A 20,432-nucleotide genomic window follows, 5' to 3' on the forward strand; every position below is an offset into this window, starting at 1 on the left:
CTCGCAGTGCTCGGCGTCTGGCGTGGGGACACCGAGGGACCCCCCATTGGATGAGGGGGTCGGCGGGGCCGATCCCACCTCCGTGCCTCAGTTTCCCTTCATGGGCGTGTCCTGATTGGATGGGCGGGATGGAGGGGGCGTGTCCGGCGGCGGGGTGGGCGTGGCCCGGCGGGGTGGGCGTGGCCCGTGCGGCGCGGGGCGCACCGGAGGCAGCGGAGCGCAGCGGAGCCGCCGCCAGCCCGAGCCCCCCCCGCCGCCGCCGCCGCCGCCGCCCTGCTCCCCCCCGCCGGCACCATTCCCTCCCCCGGGCGCCAGCGCGCCCCGGCCGGGCGGCGGCTCAGCCTGGGCCGCAAAACTTTGCTGGCGGCCGCGGCGGGGGTGGTGATGGTTCTGGTGCTGGTGGTGCTCATCCCGGTGCTGGTGAGCTCCGCCGGTACCGACGGTCGCTACGAGATGCTGGGCACCTGCCGGATGGTCTGCGAGCCCTACGGCCCCGCCGCTCCCCCCCAGCAACCGGCCGAGCGCGGCCCCCTCCCGCCGCCCTCCACGCTGGTGCAGGGTCCCCAAGGCAAACCGGGCAGACCGGGCAAACCGGGACCGCCGGGGCCGCCCGGAGAACCGGGGCCGCCGGGGCCGGTGGGGGCGCGGGGCGAAGCGGGAAGACCGGGACCCCCGGGATTGCCGGGACCGGGCGCTACGGGCGCGGTGAGCGCGGCCACCTACAGCACGGTGCCGCGGGTCGCCTTCTACGCCGGCCTCAAGAACCCCCACGAGGGCTACGAGGTGCTCAAGTTCGACGACGTGGTCACCAACCTGGGCAACAGCTACGACGCCGCCTCGGGCAAGTTCACCTGCGCCATCCCCGGCACCTACTTCTTCACCTACCACGTCCTCATGCGCGGCGGGGACGGCACCAGCATGTGGGCCGACCTCTGCAAGAACGGGCAGGTAAGGGCTGCCCCATCCCGGCTCCATCCGCGGGACCGGGAGCTCTGATATCCCCCAGCACGGGAGAAGGGCTGTGGGTGCTTCCCCGTGCTTTTCCTGCCTTCAGAATGGGTGCTCCATCCTTCTCCTGCCCCGGGGTGTCACATCCTCTTTGTGCTGGTGATGGACCGCGGGTGCTTTCCCAGGGGCTCCGTCCTTTTCCCGGCCCCTGGATGCACCCCCAGGGTGCCACATCCTCCTCCCAGCGCTGATTGCGGGCTCTGGGTGCTTCCCCAGGGCCCCCATCCTATTCCCATCCCCTGGGTGTCACATCCTTCTCCCAGCGGCAGTGATGGGCTCTGGGTCCATCCACATCCTTCTCCCAGACACTGCCATGCACCCCTGGGGTGTTTGATCCATCTCCCGGTGCTGAGGGTGGGCTCTGTGTGCATCCCCAGAATGCCCTGTCCTTCTCCTACCCCCAGGGATGCACCCCCGGGATGTTCTGTCCCTCTCTGGGTGACGATGATGGGATTTGGGTGCGTTTCCAGGGTGCCACATCCTTCTCCTGGGCAAGGAGCTGTAACCCCAGGGTGCCCTGTTCTCCTCACAGCGATGTGATGGGCTCGGGGTGCACCCCCGAGGGGCTCTGTCCTGCTCCCCTCTCTGGAGCTGCATCCCCAGGATGCCCCATCCTTCTCCCAGTGCTGGAGATGCTCCCCCAGGATGCTCCTTCCTTCTCCCAGTGACGATGACAGGCTCTGATTGTGTCCCCAGGATGCTTCCCATGCTGAAAGAGCAGCCCTGGGGTGCTCTGTCCCTCTCTCAGTGACAGAGCAGGGCTCTGGGTGCACCCCTGGGGTCTCCTGTCCCTCTCCCAGTGACAGTGCAGGGCTCTGGTTGTGTCCCCAGGGTGCTCCATCCTGCTCCCCACCCTGAAGGAGCAGCCCTGGGGTGTCCTCTCCTTCTCCCAGGGACAGTGCAGGGCTCTGGGTGCACCCCTGGGGTCCCCTGTCCCTCTCCCAGTGACAATGACGGGATCTGGGTGCACCCTTGGGGTGTCCTGTCCTTATCCCAGTGACAATGACAGGCTCTGGGTGCACCCCTGGGGTTCCCTGTCCCCCTCCCCGTGACAATGACGGGATCTGGGTGCACCCTTGGGGTGTCCTGTCCTTATCCCAGTGACAATGACAGGCTCTGGGTGCACCCCTGGGGTGTCCCATCCTCCTCCTCCTCCCATTCCCAGACGCTGCCCCGTGTCCCCTGTCCCTCTCCCAGTGCTGGGGACAGTCACCATCCACCCTGGCGTGTCCCCAGGGGTTCCCTCAGCTCTTTCCTTGGCCATGGAGATGTTCCTTGGGGGGTGTCCCCCTGGCCATGCCATTGTCCCCGCGGAGGTCCCGCTTTTGGGGGGCCGCACCCCCAGCCTGGAACCGGCTGGGTCTGAGTGGGGACATCGCGGGGGACACCCCGAGGGTGGCTGCATCCTTCCCCTCCCCTCATCCCGCTGGAACCCCCAATGCCAGGACTCAGCCTCGCCATCCCCACGCTTTTGGGGCGCCCCTTTCCCACACCAGGACTCGAGGGACAAGATGTGGCCGTGTCCCCTCGGGGATGTCACCGAGCTCAGCTCCCCTGGATGGCACCGCAGCTGCATTCCCGCGCCTCCATCCACGCTGCGTTTCCCCCGGCATCAAAACCCGCGATGCCTCCTTGCCCTGAGCATCCAGGACCCCCAAAACTGAGTTTTCACCCCAAAAAGAGCCGGGCTGTGAGGAGGAGCGGGATCCTTGTCACCCTCCCCGAGCCCTTCCGAGCGGGAGCACGGCAGGAGCCGCTCGCTCCGCAGCTTTTCTCCATCCAAACACTTCCAATTTCCTTTTATTGAGATTATTTTTGTCCTCCCCCTCCCTCAAGCCTTAATTTTTGGGGGTTTCCAGCGCTGTTTGGCACTTCTTGCTCTTTCCCCAAACACTCCGGACTGAGCACCCCAAAAAATCACCTCAACCTTCAAATCTTTTGGGGGACCGCCCCAAACCTTCTACCCCCTAGATCAACATTTCTGGATGAATTTCCAGAAGCTTTGGAGCTCCTTGTCAAGAGGAGCAGCGCTCGGGCGGGCGATGCAACTTAATTAACGGCTTGTTAATTACTAACAAGGCATCGCCGCATCGATAGCTAGAAAGAAGATTCCCCCCTTAATGGCCCAAATAATTAAAAAATTGGGTTATTTAGGGGATTTCTGCTAAAAATGCCCCGTTCCTGGCATGGTGTGGGGTTCCCAGCAGATAAAGGTTGATCCTGGAATATTCAGAGCCAGTCAGAATTTGGGGGGTCCCGTCTGGCACCCCAAAATCCCCTCAGTGCTGCTGGTTTGGGGGCTGCCCATCAGCGTTGGGTCGGGGCTGGAGTTAATGAGAGCCAGGGGAGCTGCTGCTGGTGCTTAATTAGCATTAATTATTATTTGTATTAGCCCGTAGCTGAGGCAAGGGCAGCGAGAGGTGGATGGACGGAGGGACAGATTGATTGATTGATTGATGGATAGGGCTGGTACCAGGTGGTTTTGGGGTCCCAATGCTGTAGAAGGCCATTCCCCAGAAGGCTCAGGGAGGGTCACAGCCCCAGGGGACTCTTGGGGACAGTCCCCAAGGGTACACAAGGATGTGCTGGAGGGTCCTGGGGGCATCTCCTGCTGCACCCAAGGGCCGTGGGGGGCACCCAGAGCTGTGCCCGAGCATCCTGAGGAGCCTCTGCCACTGAGTTTGGGGGCTCAAAAGCCACCTCAGGGTGCTGGGCCATGGTGGCACATGGGGCACGAGGTGTCCCTGATGTCCCCAAGTGTCACCGCACATGGCAGCACCCCACTGTCCCCTGAAAGCTGCTGGGTGCAGCCACCTTGGGGACCCCTCCAGAGTGTCCCCAGTGCCAGGGACACCCCTCAGAATTGTCACTGGGGTCAGGGAGAGCGGCTGCAGCAGAGCCCAGGCTGGGGCCATGCCACCCCATGGGGAAACTGAGGCACAGAACAGCACGAAGGGGTGAAGCCATCGCTGGTGGCCGTGGTGGCAGCCCCCCTCCCGTGGCTCTGCGGTGCCGGCAGCGCCTCAGCCCGGGCCCAGCGCTGCCATTTATCTTGCCTGGTTAGCGAGGGCTGGCGGGCTCGCCGTGATGAGGCGGCTCCTTAACGAGGGAAGACGGATGGCACCGGGCAGCTCCAGCTGTGGCGGGGGGGACGGAGCCAAATGGCTTTTCCTGGCTCTCCTTCCTCCTTTCCTGGTTCTCCTTCCTTCTTTCCTGGCTTCTTCCTCCACTCCCGATCCGCAGCAGGACCCAGGAGATTGGGGCGCTGTGACTGACCGGGATTTGGGGTCCCCCACCTGCAATGGGGACCTCGAGGTGACAGGGTGGGCGCAGGGTGAATGTTAAAAGTGGGTGCTGTGGGATCACAGCCTGGCCGTCGGTAGGTTCCAGAGTTAACATCGTCCCAGGTGCGGCTGGGTGAGGAGTGACCCCGGGACTCCCGTCCTGGGGACAAAGGACAGGACTGCAGGGGACACCGTCCTTGTCCCACCGCTCCGGGCCACCGCAGCCGCTCGCCGATGCGAGCCCAATTAAGAGGCGATTCTCGTCGGTCGTAATTAGCGGCACCTTCTCCCGGCGCAGCGCTTTCTGCATTTCACTTGGGATTTCAGCAGCCGCCTTGTCACTGTCACCCAGCGCCGCGATCTCCCCGCGAGGCTCCGCCGGAGATTTGATTACCCACAGAATTCTGCAGCGGCTCCAGCCACGGAACCGCTGCTGCGGGCGGGGACGGCTCCTCCGCCTCTGCCGGCACCCAGGGAACCTTTCTGGGGGTGGATGGGGGTCTGTGTAATGGGAATGGGGGTTCAGCCCTCGCCACACCCTCACCGTCCCCGTGCAGCTCCCGGGATGCAGGGTTCAGTGGTTTGGGTTGGGACTGGGATGGGAGATGGGGGGCTGTGTCCCAGGCATGGCCCTGGATCCAAACCCAGAGATGGGGGGCTGTGTCCCAAAAATGGCCCTGGATCCAAACCCAGAGATGGGGGGCTGTGTCTGAGCTGTGCATCCAAATCCAGAGCCAGGGTCCTGTGAGAGAGCCGTGGTCCTGTGTGGAGCTGTGGTGCCACGTCTGGCCCATGGTCCTGTGTCCAAACTTGCATTTGGGGTTCTGAGTCAGAGCTGTGGTGACACAAATGACCCACGGTCCTGGATCCAAACCTGGATTTGAGGTTCTGTGTCTGAGCTGTGGTCCCGTGTCTGAGCAACATTCCTGTATCCAAACCTGAATTTGGGGTCAGAGCTGTGGTGCCGTGTCTGACCCACGGTCCTGTGTCCAAACCTGGATCCAAATCTGCATTTGGGGTTCTGTGTCAGACCATGGTCCTACATCTGACCCACAGTCCTGGATCCAAACCTGGATTTGGGGTTCTGTGTCAGAGCTGTGGTCCCATGTGGAGCTGTGGTCCCACATCTGACCCACGGTCCTGTATCCAAACCTGGATTTGGGGTTCCCTGTCAGAGCTGTGATCCTGCACCACACTGGGGTCCCGTGTCTGGGCTGCAATCCCGCACTGACCCCACACCCGCAGTCCCCCCCTGTGCCACTGTCCCTGTCACACCCAGCGCCGCGCTCCCGTTTCGGTGCCCGCGGGGTCCGGGGGGGCTCCGGGCGGTGCTGGGATCCCACGGGGGGGATCCGGGACACCCCTCGCTGCCCCGGGGCGGCTGGATCCGATTGATGCGTGTGAGGCGTGCCCTGAGCCGGTGTCCCCTGGGCAGGTGCGGGCCAGCGCCATCGCTCAGGACGCCGACCAGAACTACGACTACGCCAGCAACAGCGTCATCCTGCACCTGGACGCGGGCGACGAGGTGTTCATCAAGCTGGACGGGGGCAAAGCCCACGGCGGCAACAACAACAAGTACAGCACCTTCTCCGGCTTCATCATCTACTCGGACTGAGCCCGGCGCCCCCCGCATCTCCCCGCAGTGACCCCCCGGCCCCACGGTGTCCCTGCTGCCCCCCAGCTCCCCCCCGGCACCCCCTGCCCACCCATGGATCCCCCTCCCCGCTCTCCCGGCTGCTCCGAGCCCCCTGTTCCCGTCAGGGCTGGGGGCTGCAGGGGTTGGGGGTGGCACCCACGGCACCCCCATGCCCGGCTGTGCCCCCCCTGCCCCGCCGCCGCTCTCTGCCCGCCCCCGGGGCGCTGCCGGGGCTCTCGGGGGGTCCCCGGGCCTGGGGGGGCTGTGCTGGGGCGGGGGGTGACAACATGGTAAAGCAGAGCTGTGATCTGTCCCGGTCTGCTGTGTGTGTCCCCAGTGTCCCCAACGCCGGGGACGGGGTCTTTGTGCCACCACCACCACGTCCCACCCCGGCGCCGCTTCCTTTATCAAACCAGTCCCTGTCCCTGCACCGCTGTCATGGGGACACTTGGGTGCCGCCCTTACCCCAGCCCTGTCCCCATGAGGGAGTGTCCCCTGAGAAACACAGCATTGTCACCGCTCGGGGAGGGACACACGGAGCCACCGGGACCCTCGGGCACTGCGCCCGTCACCGCTGCCTCGGCACGGGCGGGACCTGGCGCGATTCGAGGTGACAGCGGCTGTGCTGGGGACAGAGGATGCGAGCCCTGGGGACACGGAGTGGCCTTGGGGACGGGACGGGGCTGGGTGTCCTCCTGGATGTATGTGTGTGTGTCCGTGTGTCCTCAAGAATGAGTTTTGATGTCCCCGGTGTGTGTGTGTCCCTCAGGTGTGTGTCTGTCTGTTTGTCTGTGTCACGGGGGTGTGCGTGCCCCCAGGTGAGTGTGTGTGTCCCAGATGTGTGTGTTCATTCCAGATGTGTGTTCCAGATGTGTGTGTTTGTTCCAGATGTGTGTTTGTTCCCAAGCCCCTGCGGCTCCCGGCGCTGTTCCCCGGCACCGATCCCGGCTGGAGGTGGCGGCGGGGCCGGGCTGGATCGCAGCTTCGAGCAGAAGGTCCCCGAGAACGAATTGCAACCTGGGGACCCTCCGGAACCTCCCAGGGACCCCCGGGACATTCCAGGACCCCCGGTACCCCCGGGACCTTCCCCTCTCTCGCCCGCCGGGGCTCGGAGCTGCAGCAGCCGCTGCCGGCGGCAGGGGGCGCAGGCGGCACCGAGACCGCAGCCCCCATAGCGCCTCGCGCGGGGCTCGGAACTACAACCCCCATGATGCATCACGCGGGGCGCAGCCAATGGGAGTTGGAAAGGCGGAGCAGGGCCAATCAGAGAGCAGGGCGGGGCCTCGCGGGCAATTTAAAAGCGGCGTGAGGGTGGGAACCCGCTTAGAGTAGAGGGGCCGGGGCCGTGAGGGTGCGGAATGCAGTGCTCTGTGCGAGGGGTTTTGAGGCCCCAAAGGAGGCGCAGGCACACTGAGGAGGCCGTGGCTGAAGAGGGCGGCAGGTCGTGAGGGGCTGAGCGGGCCCTGAGGGGACGGTGTCACCGCCATGGCCTGAATAGCTACAGGAGCGGCTTGGAGCCGAGGCGCCTCTCCCTGGCCTGGATCCCCTTCCCCAGGAGGCTCCCTGGGCACATCCCAAGGGAGCGGCTCCTTCCCCGGGGTCTGTGCCCGGCCCGGCCACACAGCACGGGCAGCCCGGGAGCTCTGCCATGGAAGTGCCTCAGGAAGGAATCACCGTGCACCAAACACAGTGTCCAGCACAGGATTGTAAACATTTCGTACTGCATCCTTTAAAATGCTTAAAGGACTCTGGGCTCGCTCCAGCCCGGCTCCTTTGGACCCACAGCCCAGCCCTGTGCTCCATCCACTGCAGGAACTGCACCAAAATGCTGCACAATGGAGAGAGTCAGACCCGATCTTAGAACTGATGTGGAATATGCTCAGGAAATTTTAACACTCTCCCTTTGTTCCCTCCCTGCTGCAAGGATGCCAGGTGAACTCATCCAGCAGCAGCAGTTGGGTGTTTGGGGAAGGAAGGTGGGCTGGGGTCCCACATGGGTCAGCAATTCAGGAACCTTTCCATCCATCCATCCATCCATCCATCCATCCATCCATCCATCCATCCATCCATCACATTCCTGCCCCTCCAGACTGGCACTGAAGCCCCTTCACAGCAGCAGCTCCAGAAAATCCTCACCAGGAATTCCTCCCTTGATCTTAACGTGGCATTCCTGCTAATATATTAAAAAGCAAAAGTTTCAAGGGATTTAACACTGCCCTACACACATTATTATTGCAGGTACCAAACAACAAAATTAAGGGTTGCCATAGGCCAGAGGGGATTATCAATATAAAAGCACAAAAAAAAAAAGGTTGATCGTTCCCTACATATTGACATACTGGGTCGGTCACCTGGTGCTGGATGTTTGGAGAAGGAAGGTGACCTGGGGTCCCATCTGGGTCAGAAACTGTTCAGGAAACTTCCCTGTGACCCATCCTGGAGCTGCTCTGGCAGCTGCATTTCCACCTAGACTGGCACTGGGGCCCTGTTGGCTCCCCCACAGCCCATCCCACATTGGCTCCTGGTTTCCCCCCCAGCTCAGCCCCAGGGCTCCCAGAGAGCAGTGCCAGACTCTGGTTCCTTTAAGGAATTTAATCCTGCTGCAGCAGCTCAGTAACAGCTCGAGATGGAGCCAACAAAGAACCTCCCAGGCTCCATCCCCTCCTGGCAGTGGGGGTTCCAGCTGAGCCATCCTCTCCTGCTGTGTCCCTGTCACCTCCCTGCCACTGCAGGGCCCTTTGGGGTCAGTGCCAGCTCCTGCCCACTTGCTGGGGGCTCTGCCCGTTTCCCCTGCACTCCCAAGACAGCTGGCCCAGCAGCTTTGTGCCCTAAATGTGCTCTTCAGCACGAGGGACCTCATTGCACACCCCAAACTGTGACAGAGCAGCATCCCCAGACACCCCAATCCCCATTCCCAGAGACCCCAATCCCCATCCCCAGACACCCCAATCCCCATCCCCAGACACCCCAATCCCCATTCCCAGAGACCGCAATCCCCATCCCCAGACACCCCAATCCACAGACACCCCAATCCCCATTCCCAGAGACCCCAATCCACAGACACCCCAATCCCCATCTCTAGACACCCGCATCCCCAACACTCCAATCCCCAGTCCTAGAAACTCCAATCCCCATCCAAAGACACCCCAATCCCCAGGCACCCCAATCCCCAGGCACCCCAATCCCCATCCCCAGAGACCCCTAGTCCCCATCCCCAAACCACAGACATCCTTATAATCCCCATCCCCAGACACCCCAATGCACAGCTGCACCCTCTGCCTGGAGCTGCCTTCATCCCCTTCCAAAATCCATCCTCATCCCCGAGCTGGGGGGACACGGCTGTGAGAGGGGGGTCAGGGACTGGCTGGATGGTGACACGGTGACAAAGGTGTCCCTGAGGGCTCTGGGTGTTACCGGGGCTTTGCAGTCCCTTCCTCACTGACAGTGTCCCAAGGTTCACAAAGGTGACACAAAGCTGCAGTGCTGGTGACACCCAGGACAAGCTGGAGAAGTGGCACCAAGAGGACACAGGGAAGTTCAGTAAAGCCGAGGGAAGGGGCTGCACCAGCACAGGGACAGTCCCAGCACCAGCACAGAGTGGGAGAAGAGCTGAGAGTCCTGCAGAGAAGGACACAGTGAAATTCAATAATGCCAAGGGAAGGGGCTGCACCTGCACAGGGACAGCACAAAGTGGGAGAAGAGCTGAGGGTCTGCAGATAAGGACTGGGGGGTTCTGGTGGAGGAAAAGCTGCCCCCGAGCCAAACACCAAACACCGAACACCAAGCGCATCCCGGCCAGAGGAGGGCGAGATCCCCGCTCCGGGTCCAGCCCAAACCCCTCAGTGACGCCGTCATTCCACGGCAATGCATCCTCGGGGGCTGCGTTGTTCCCGGCCCGGCTCCATGGCCACAAGTGCCAACGTTCCAGGGCTGCCAGGCACCGGCGGGTCCCCGGTGACAACGGCGGCGCTGTCCCCGCTCAGCCGCGCTCCGGTGGCCGCTCCGCTCTCGGCGTTCCCGGTGACCGGGGCTCTGCCTCGTCCCTTGCCCGGCCATGCCGACCTCAGGCGTGGGTGCTGCTGTCCCCGCGGGGAATGCGGTGGCTGGGTCAGTTCTGGGCGGCTGCAGGGCTGTGCGAGGGGGCTCTGAGGAGTGATAGCGGGGTGGAAAGAGGAATAAATGCTCTTCCCAGGGAGGTGGTGCGGTCACCGTCTCTGGGTGTGTTTATAAAAAGACTGGACACGGTGCTGTACTCTAGGTGAGGTGTTAGGGCATGGGTTGGACTTGATGATCTTAGAGGTCTCTTCCGACCTCATTATTCAGGGATTCTGTCGTGAGAGGGGCTGTGGGGGCCAAAATGTGGGGAGTTGAGGTGTTAGGGTGTGACGGTGTTCACAGGGGTCCCAGAATGAGGGAAGAGACGAGGATCTGACTCCATGTTTCAGAAGGCTTGATTTATTATTTTATTATATATATTACATTAAAACTGTACTAAAAGAATAGAAGAAAAGGTTTCATCAGAAGGCTAGCTAAGCTAAGAATAGAAAAAAATGAATAACAAAGGTTTGTGTCTTAGAGTCTGAGCCAGCTGGGCTGTGATTGGACATTAATCAGAAACAACCACATGAGACCAATCCCAGATTCACCTGCTGAATTCCACAGCAGCAGATAACCATTGTTTACATTTTGTTCCTGAGGCCTCCCAGCTTCTAAGGAGAAAAAATTCTAAAGAAAAGATTTTTTATAGAAGTTGTCTGCGACATTGGGGCATAGGTTGGATTCGATGATCTTAGAGGTCTCTTCCAACCTCATTATTCTGAGATTCTGGAATTCTGTGTTTCTGTGGTTCTGGGGTTCTGTGATTCTGGGATTCTGTCGTGAGAGGGGCTGTGGGGGCCAAGAGAGGGGTAGGCTGAGTGGGCTGAAAGGGGGATGTTGGGCTGTGGGAGGGGGTTATGTCTCAAAGGGATTTAGGGTCTTTGGAGAGTCTCTGTGGGGTCCAGAGGAGCAGTAGGAGCATGAAAGGGTTGTAGGGTTGTTTGGAATCCAAAGAGACCCGAAGAGGGGTGAAGGTTTTGGGAGAGATTGTGAGAGCCTGAAGGGGTTCAGGCTCATGGGGAGCTCCAAAGGGGCACCAGGGTTGGCACAGGGAGGGGTGGGCACAGACCCTGGTGAAGGGGGAAAGCTCTGAGAGCTTGCCCAGCCTGGGGATCTCTCTCCCCCATGCACCCTCCAGCTGACCCTATATCACCCCAGACCACAGGAGGACCAGGATCAGTGGATGGGGAGCCCGGAGCAGCCCGACGCCCCAGCCCCAGGTGCCTGTTGGGGGGCAGAGGCCCCTCCCCAGGAGGGCTCCGTGGCCGTGGTGCTGCGTGTGAGACCCCCCAACCCCCGGGAGCGAGCTGCGCCCTCCATCCTGCACGTCCTGAACCAGCGCGCCGTGCTCTTCACCTCCGAGGAGCCCGGCGGCACCGGCACCGGCCCCGGCACCAGCCCCGGCCCCGGCCGCCGCCGCAGGAGCCTCGAGTTCGAGTTCGACCACGTTTTTGGCGAGAGGGCCACGCAGGAGGAGGTGTTCGAGCACACCACGCTGCCTCTGCTGGACACGCTCCTCGCTGGCTACAACTGCTCCGGTGAGTCCTTCACACAGCCCTGATCCTTGTAGGAACTCCTGCCCCATCCCCTCCCAGGGCTCAGGATTTCATTTGGAAGCCCCCGTGCATCTTTGGGAATGGGGTGACCCAACAGCAACCCAAAACCACACAGCTGTTGGTTCCAGCAGTGCTCAGCACTGTGGGAATGGGGTGCAGAGGATGGATGTGGGTGTTGGGACAGAGAGATCCCTCGCCAGGGTCTGTGCCCACCCCTCCCTGTGCCAATCCTGTGCCACTTTGGAGCTCCTCATGAGCCTGAACCCTCTTCAGGCTCCCACAGCCTCTCCCAAAACCCTGGCCTCTCTTTGGGTCTCTTTGGATCCCAAATGACCCCACAAACCTCTTCATGCTCCTACAGCTCCCCTGGACCCCCAGAGACTCCCCAAGGACCCTAAATCCCTTTGAGCCTCCCCATGGATCCCTGGCTGGGCAGAGCTGGCCAGGCATTTAGAGGAACAAGGATTACTTGCTCTTGTCTATTCTGGGTCAGGAAGGATGGGTAGAAGTGTGGTGGATGCATGGAGAAAAAGCCCCTTGGCTTTGCCATGCCTTTCCAGGCTGGAATGGGCTCTGGAAATCCAGGTCTGACAGGTCCTGGACAGCTCCCACAGCCCCAGAGCTGTTCCCAGCATTGCATGGCACAGGAGCATTCCCAGGAGCAGCCCAGGCTCTCCCTGCACCAGGAACTCACACCAGGGGATGCTGATCCAGCTCCTGGTGGTTCCTGAGAGCCACTGAAGGGCTGTCCCTGTCCCCAGGCCCCAGCACTGAGTCAGGAGAGGGCTGAGGCTCCAGATCAGTGCATCCCACCCTGATGGGGAGGCCTCAGAGGAGGTGCTGGAACATGGGGGTGAAAGAGAAGAAGCAGAAATGCCTCGTGGGGAGAGGGTCAGAGGTGAGCTGAGCATGGGAGCAGCACTCACCTGGAGGCTCCTTCTGTCCCTGCTGCACTAGAGAGGCTGAAACCAGGGAGAAAAACTGCCCTGAGGAGCAGTGGGGAAGGTTATGAGTTTTACCTTGTGTCTTATCTGTGTGGGAAGCAGATAAGCTCCTTTCTCCTTCTTTCTCCTTCTTTCTCCTCCTTCTCCTTCTCCTCCTCCTCCTCTTCTGCTCTTAGATCATTTCACCTCCCACCTCTTTTCCCTGCAGTGTTTGCCTACGGAGCCTCAGGGGTTGGGAAGACCCACACCATGATGGGCACCAAGAGGACTCCTGGCATTGTGCACCTGGCCACGGTGGAGCTCTACAAGAGGCTCGAGGCCATGAAGGACAGGAGCTGGGAGGTCCTGGTCTCCTACCAGCAGGTTTGCTGTGGCTCAGCGTGTCCCCTCCTGCCTCAGGGTCCCCAGGGAGGAGATTTGGGGTTGATCCAGAGCCACATTCGGGGTACCTGCAGTGTCCCCTGGGGTTGGCAGGATCATCCACCTGCTGCTGTTCCTCCCTCTCTGCTAGAGCAGGGCTTTCCTCTCCCTTGCTGTGCTCCACAGAGCAGTGAGGGCCTCCTGGAAGGGCTGGACAGGAGCAGGGTTGAGGGAACTGCCCAGCAGAGCTCTGGGAGCTGGCCCTGCCTTTTGAGCCCCATCAGCTGCTCCTGGTGGAATGAGGTGCCAGAGGTGGGGTCAGGGGGAAGCCCTGGCTGTGCCAGATCCTGCAGGGGTACCCAGCTCCCTCCCAGAGAATTAAACCTCAGCCTGACCCCGATGTCCTGCTCCAGGTGTACAAGGAACGTGTCTATGACCTGCTGAAGCCCCAGGGCCCTCTGAACGTCTGGGAGCAGCCCGGGAAAGGAGTCGTGGCACAGGGCCTCTCCTTGCACCAGGTCTGAGCACAAGGGCTGGGACAGACTCATCTGCACGGTGCTGGGAGCCCTGGGGACATGGGCTGGGGAGGTCTCAGGTGCTCCTGGCTCCTGGCTGGCAGCAGAGGTGGCCCCGAGCTGCCAGGGCCCTGCAGAGCTGGCACTGCCTGGGGCTGCTCGGCCTCAGGGTGCCCAGGTGCTGATCCACCCCCTGCCCCTTCTCCCCCAGCCCACAACTCCAGAGCATCTCCTGGCCTTGTTGGCCAAAGGCAACAAAAACCGGGCCCAGCGCTCCACCAAGGCCAACGCCGCCTCCTCCCGCTCCCACGCCATCTTCCAGGTGAGGGCTGCTGCAAACAGCTGGAAACAAAACCTGCCCACCTGGGCACCCCTGGGATGTTGCTCCCCAGGGGCTCTGTTCATGTGTTCTCTGCTGCCTGGCTGCAAAGCTGCCCCTGGATTTCGGTTCCAGCCAGGTCCTTGCCCACTTCCAGGGCTGTCACTTCAGCCTGAGCCTGCTGCCTTGCCCCTTGCTGCTGGCAGGTGGCTTCATGCTTTTCCAGTCCCTCTGAGGACCTGCCCAGCCATACCCCTCCCTATCACCGAGTCTGGGAGATGCTGATTGTTCCCATAGCTGTCCCTCCCTGCCACATCCCTTTCCTGGCTCTGCTCCTTGTGTCATCACAGGGTGTTTGGCTCATCCTTTCAACATGCCACGTTCCTCTCCTCCCTCTGGATTCCATGGCTCTTGAAAAGGTTCCCTGAAAGCACAGAGGCCAGAGCACCTGTGTGGAGCCATCTCATTCCTCTCTGTCCCCAGATCCAGGTGAAGCACTGGGACATCACTGGGGGCCCCGCCAGGGACCCGCGTGTGGCCAAGCTGAGCTTCATCGACCTGGCGGGCTCGGAGCGAGCCTGGGACACGCCGGGCCGGGGAGAGGGGATGTGGGAGGGCACCAGCATCAACCGCTCCCTGCTGGCCTTCAAAAGCGTGGTCCGTGCTCTGGCCGGAGCCAAGGTGAGTGTGGCTCCCCGGGGCTGCTCCGGGATGGTGTCCCCACGGCCCAGAGCTGAGTGATATCTCGGGACAGGGCGGGCAGAGCCACGTGCCGTTCCGGGACAGCAAATTGACGCTGCTGCTGAAGGACTCGCTGGTGGGCAGCTTCCGCAGCACCGTGATCGCTGCCGTGAGCCCCGCGGCGCCCGCCGGCCCCGACACCTACAGCACGCTGCGCTTCGCCAGCCGCGCCCGGCACATCATGCTGCCGGTGAGCACCGGGACGGCCCCACGGGCTCGGGAGCTGCTGGGGGGTCTGTGGTGGGGTGCATTGGAATATGATCCCAATATTGCCGGGTGGAACGTGCCTGGGCTCGTCTGGCCCTTGCTGCTTGACCAAGGGTGGCAGCTGTGGTGGTTTCACCTCAGAGACACCTTTGGCTGGCTGGATATTGCAGCAAAAGTGAGGGTGCCACCTCAGGGGTCTCTTCCCTGACTGATCCATCCCCAGGATGGAGCTGCCCCACGTTGGGCGCCAATATATTGGAATTAAATATCAATATATGGGAATTAAATACCAATATAGCTGGATGGTACATGCCTGGGCTCATCTGGCCCTTGCTGCTTGACCAGAGGTGGCAGCTGTGGTGGTTTCACCTCAGAGACACCTTTGGCTAGCTGGATGTTGCAGCTGGCATTTGGAACAAGTCCGGGCAATCAGGAACTCAGGTTTACCTCTGGTGGAAAGGCTTTAGGCGAGGTGAAGAGGAAAAGGAGATGGATTCTGCCAGAGAGTTTGATCCAGAGTTTTATTCCAGGGTCACAGACATCTGAATCTTGGTAACAGCTCCAACAGAATCCCGACTGCATGGTCCCATGTCCTTTTAAGCTTGGGGAAAGGGGGAGGGGAAGGGGTAGGTGTGCCACCAACCCCTTGGAGCCTGGAGGAGGCTGAGGAGCAGCCCCGGAGATGGGTTCATGCTGCACTGTTGTGTTTTAACCACTGCCTGACCCCAGTCCCTGCAGGACACTGGGGCGTCTCCCTGCAGCTCCAGAACAGCCTCCCCGTCCGATCTGCAATTCCAGACCAAGACACCAAGTCCCCTTCAGCAGGACCAGGAGCAGAAGTGAGTGTCCGTGTGTCCTCCCCATGTCCTGCTGTCTCCTCACAGCCTGGGCAGACTGGGCTGTCCATGGTTGGATGGATGTGGGGACCAGGGCTGAGCTTGGAGACGCTGGCCTGTCCCTGGGTCCCTTGTCACCCACAGGTGCACACACACCTCACAGCTCAGGCCCTCCAGGAGGGCATTTACAGCTTGGGAATATCCCACATTCCAAGTTTGACACTCTTTCCCCAAATCTCTACTCACAGCCCCTGCCCTGATGAAATTACTGAGAAGACAAAGGAAGTGGAGGAACCCACAGGGCTGGAGGAACCCACAGGGCTGGAGGAGCTCCCAGGGCTGGAGGAGCTCCCAGGGATGGAGGAGCCCACAGGGCTGGAGGAGCTCACAGGGATGGAGGAGCTCCCAGGGATGGAGGAGCCCACAGGGCTGGAGGAGCTTCCAGGGATGGAGGAACCCACAGGGCTGGAGGAGCTCACAGGGATGGAGGAGCTCCCAGGGATGGAGGAGCTCCCAGGGATGGAGGAATCCACAGGGCTGGAGGAGCTCGCAGGGATGGAGGAGCTCCCAGGGATGGAAGAGCTCACAGGGCTGAAGGAACTTACCGGGATGGAGGATTCCACGGGACTGGAGGAATCCATAAGGCTGGAGGAGATCACAAGGCTGGAAGAGTCCATAAGGCTGGAGGAGCCCAAAGAGCTGGAGGAGTCCAAAGATTTGGAGGAGTTCTCAGGGCTGGAGGAGTCCCCAGGGCTGGAGGAATCCCCAGGGCTGGAGGAGTCCTCAGGGATGGAGGAGCCCAAATATCTGGAGGAATCCCCAGGGCTGGAGGAGCCCAGAGATCTAGAGGAGTCCCCAGGGCTGGAGGAGCCCAAAGATCTGGAGGAGTCCTCAGGGCTGGAGGAGCCCGAAGATCTGGAGGAGTCCTCAGGGCTGGAGGAGCCCGAAAATCTGGAGGAGTCCTCAGGGCTGGAGGAGCCCGAAGATCTGGAGGAGTCCCCAGGGCTGGAGGAGCCCAAATATCTGGAGGAGTCCCCAGGGCTGGAGGAGCCCAAATATCTGGAGGAGTCCCCAGGGCTGGAGGAAGCTGCACTTCCCTGTTGCCTTGAAGAGCTCAGCGAGGCTGCCCCAGCCCCAGGAATGCAGCTGAGCTCTGCAGGTGAGGATTTGGGATGGGGACAGTGGGGGTGCCCCGGGGGTTGGGGATGCTCCCGAGCTGCAGACACGAGGTGATTCTGTTTCTTCTCTGCTCTTTCAGCCGAGGCTCCTGTGACCATGCCAGAGTCCCCTGTGCCCATCACGGCCCCGCTGTGCTGCCAGGAGCTCTCTCCATGCTCCAGCCCCATCTCTGTGTGGCCTGTGATGAGGATGCTCGAGTCGAGCAGCGATTCCCAATCAGAAAAGTCTCGTGGCTCCCGAACACGGAGGAAGCGCCAGCGGGGCTGGAAGGCAGCAAGCACTCCCGGGGCAGGGCAGAGCTCCCCCGTGCCCCTGGAGCCCCGCAGTGCCAGCAGTGCCAGCTGCCAGCCCTCCCCTGTGCCGGGCACCCAGAGCCCTGGCACCGCGGCACCAGCACGGACCCCCAGCCCCCTGCCCGGGCCGGCTCCAGAGCTGCTTCCTCCGAGCCCTGAGCAGCAGCAGGAGCTCTGGGAAGCCCCCCCGAGCCCCCTCCCCAGCACCCCTCCCAGCACCCAAACCCCAAAGGCCTCCAGCTCCTCCGGCAGCTCCTCGAGCAACCCCTCCTGCCCCATACCGCCCTTCTGGCCGTGGTTCCAGCCCAGTGCCCACCTCTGTGCCCCCTCTGTTGGCACAGTGCTGTATGTGTGTTTGCAGGTTATGAGTGGGTTTAGGAAATAGGTTGTTGTGTTTTTAATAAATTGTTCTGTCCCAAATCCAAGGGTCAACACGCGGCTGTTCTCTCCTGCCTCACCCTCGTGTGGGGAGCCTGGAAATGGTTCTGGCTCTGGGGTTGGGTTCTGTCCTCCTTCTCCATCATCCCAGGGCTGTGGTGCCTCTGCTGAGTGTCCCAGAGTGCAGGTGAGGGATGTGGGGACACATGGCCATGGCTATCCATGACAGTATCCCAGTCAGGTGAGCTGTCCCACTGTCATTGCAATGGGATCACAGCTCTGCCACTGCACACTCACATTTGCAGTTCTTATTTGTTCCCCATGCTGTGACTCTTTGTGTCCAGGCACTTCAGAGAAGGGATCAGAAAACTGTGTGGGGTGTGAGAGGTTCCACCACAGCCAAACACAGCTCTGATGGGGTTTGCCCCATGATTCTCATCTTGAGCCAAGGAACATCAGGCTGGCCTGGTCTCCTCCCCAGGAGGAAACAATGGCACAAACATTTGTAACTCACCCCCCAAGCCTTCCCTCTCATCAGACTGGCCAGCTCATGGTCAAAGGTTCTCTTTGACCTAATAATTAAAGCACAACCTAAAAATTCTCTGTCTCAAAAGCCACTACCTTCCCAATGGCACAGCCATGGAGATGTTGATCTGCACTAGAGATCCTCTCTAAGTTCCCACCCAGCTCAAACCATGATGAGGTGTTGGGGGTTCCGCTGGTCCCAGCACAGCTCCATTGTTGCCAGGCACGTGGGCGACAACGCTCCAGAGCTGCTTTCAGAGAAGGTGACAGAGGCTGGGCTGTTCCAGGGCAGGATGCTCCCAGCAGATCCCTGCCTAGGCTCTGTGAGTTCTGCTGGGCCAGGGAGCACCTGCAGTAATGGGGATGAGGCTGCTGGGAGCCACCATTCTCCTGTCCCTGCTGGATGTTCTCCAGGCCTTTGCCATTGAGAAGAAAGGGGATGTGTTCAAGAAGACGGCATGTCCCGCCTTCCTGGTGTTCGAGAACGTCGCCTACCTGGCGGACATGACCTTTGAGCTGCCCTGCAAGTGCAAACCCGAGGAGGCCTCCTCTGTGGTCTGGTACTTCCAGAAGAACCTGCACAGCCACGAAACCACGGTGCTGACGGACTTCAATGGCACCGTGATCGTGGATTCCAAGCAGGTGCGCGCGGGCAGCGACCTCCTGAAGCGCTTCAGCATCCGCCTGTTCAGCCTGATCGTGTTCCGAGCCCAGGTGAGGGACTCTGGCCATTACCTGTGCGGCACCAAGGAAGGGCTTTTCTTCTACGGCTACGACGTGGACGTGCAGCCCACCAAGAAGATCACCGTGGCTTTCCTGGATAAAGACCAGCACGTCCAAGAGGACCACAAGGAGAAGGAGTTCACGCTGTTCACCACCTTCTGGGACTGGACGCGCTGTGACCGCTGCGGGGTGCGGGGCGAGCAGCGGCGCATCGGGCTGTGCTACGTGCAGAGCCCCCAGCTGAAACCCCGCTACCGCACGGCACTGCCCAACGTCAGCTCCTGCGGCTCCAGGGCCGTCCCCAAACCCTTCGGGCGCCTCATCCGCCTCCGCAGCCCCGAGGTGGCCGTCAGGAGCTGCCTGGCCCCTTGCCAGCAGAAGGAAGCCCCCGAGGAGGGCGTGCAGTCCATCTCCAACGTGGTTTACAAGCTGGGTGAGAAACCAGAGCTGCCCCGTGTCCCCATCCAGTACCACAACCAGCCCCCCAAAACTGACCTGGTGATTTCATGCCCGGGGGCGCGGCCAGAGCACGCCGTGGCCTGGGACAAGGGATCCGTGCGGCTCTACCGTGCCCACTACCTGGTGGGGGTCAGGAAGGACATGAGGCTCTTCATCGACCACGGGAACCACCTGCACCTGCAGCGGCTGCGCAGGAGGGACAAAGCCACCTACTTCTGCTGGCGGGAGGGCGAGCTGGTGGCCGGCTTCCAGCTCACTGTCACCTTCGAGCCCCGGCGCCAGCGCAGCCCCAGCGACCCCGAGTCCATCTTCGTCATGAGGGCTGTGGGCATCAGCTTCGCCGTCATCGTCGGCATCTTCTTCCTCATCCACCTGTCCCACTGCAGGGCTGAGGTGTTCAGGAAACTGGCCAAGTTGTAGCAGCTCCACCACTTGGACAGCTTGGATCACCCTCACGCAGGGAATTTCCAATGTGAGGACCATTTTAGCCTATTTTAGTTTCAACATTTTTTCAATGTTTGGTTTTGACTTTTTGAATGGAAAGTTGTTGGGTTTTTTTTCAAATAATCTGGCAATTTTCTTCAGAACTGTCTCTGCTTTTGAGGTGTTTTTAACTCAGCACAGAACTGGGAGTCAATGTTTGTGCCCTACAGAGTTATCTTACACGTCCCCCAAAGGTGGCGGCATCTCTGCAGGGTTTTGGCAGGGAGCAGGATGTGCCCCCCTCCAGGCTCATCTCCTTTGTTTGAGGATGGAACTTGAGGATGTCAGCATTCCCAAGGGAAATCCTGCTGTCTGGGAGGGCACTGTGGGTCCCAGAGATGCTCTGGCGCTTGAACCGTGTTGATGATGGTGAACCAAACACCTGGTGATGACAGGAGAAGCAAAATCAGGGAGGGACAGAGCTATGGAAAACAATCTGCATCTCCCACGCTCAGGGATGGAGCAGGATGCAGCTGGTTGGGTCCTTGAAGGGCAACAAAGCCCCAGCATGAGCTGGGAGGGCTCACACACAGAGAGGCAGCTCCAGGCCTGGAGACTTTGCCACCAAACTCAGCCCCAGACAGAGCCCGACAGTGTCCCCAGGGTGGCACCAGCCAGGGTTGTGTGTGCAGGCCAGGGGGAACACAGCCACCAAGACTCACCTGGCAGCCTCACCCTCTGAATCCCTAAAAATCTCCCAGTAGAACCCAAAGTGCTTCCTGCACTGCTCTGTAATCCTGCAGGGATTAACCCCTGCAGTGCTGGGAGCTGAGGGCTGTGCCTGTATCCTCTGCAGCCGTGGTTTTGCTTGTTGGGAGGCAGAGCTGGCAGCAGGAAGGGCAGAATTCCAGCACAGCTCAGGGATTTGTGCAGGCAGGAATCCAGGAG

General features: G+C 61.0%; 3 protein-coding genes across 3 annotated transcripts; all 3 read left to right on the forward strand.

Annotated features, from left to right (window-relative positions):
- Positions 1-384: 384 nt before the first annotated feature.
- Positions 385-6,019, forward strand: C1QL1 (complement C1q like 1). Its single transcript, XM_058820699.1, has 2 exons — positions 385-948; positions 5,728-6,019. The coding sequence occupies exons 1-2, from the start codon at positions 385-387 to the stop codon at positions 5,905-5,907; spliced, it is 744 nt and encodes a 247-aa protein (XP_058676682.1). The 3' UTR covers positions 5,908-6,019.
- Positions 6,020-9,792: 3,773 nt separating this feature from the next.
- Positions 9,793-17,361, forward strand: KIF18B (kinesin family member 18B). The gene is given in 12 exon segments (XM_058820796.1): positions 9,793-9,997; positions 11,185-11,268; positions 11,271-11,564; positions 12,735-12,889; positions 13,300-13,404; positions 13,613-13,723; positions 14,204-14,401; positions 14,475-14,651; positions 15,398-15,507; positions 15,753-15,968; positions 16,563-16,663; positions 16,763-17,361. Coding segments are annotated over 12 exon segments (2,355 nt in total).
- An 875-nt stretch (positions 17,362-18,236) lies between these two features.
- Positions 18,237-19,481, forward strand: FAM187A (family with sequence similarity 187 member A). The gene has a single exon (XM_058820797.1). The coding sequence runs from the start codon at positions 18,237-18,239 to the stop codon at positions 19,479-19,481; it is 1,245 nt and encodes a 414-aa protein (XP_058676780.1).
- Positions 19,482-20,432: the final 951 nt, after the last annotated feature.

Source organism: Ammospiza caudacuta, chromosome 27, assembly GCF_027887145.1.
Source record: "Ammospiza caudacuta isolate bAmmCau1 chromosome 27, bAmmCau1.pri, whole genome shotgun sequence".
NCBI lineage: Eukaryota > Metazoa > Chordata > Aves > Passeriformes > Passerellidae > Ammospiza > Ammospiza caudacuta.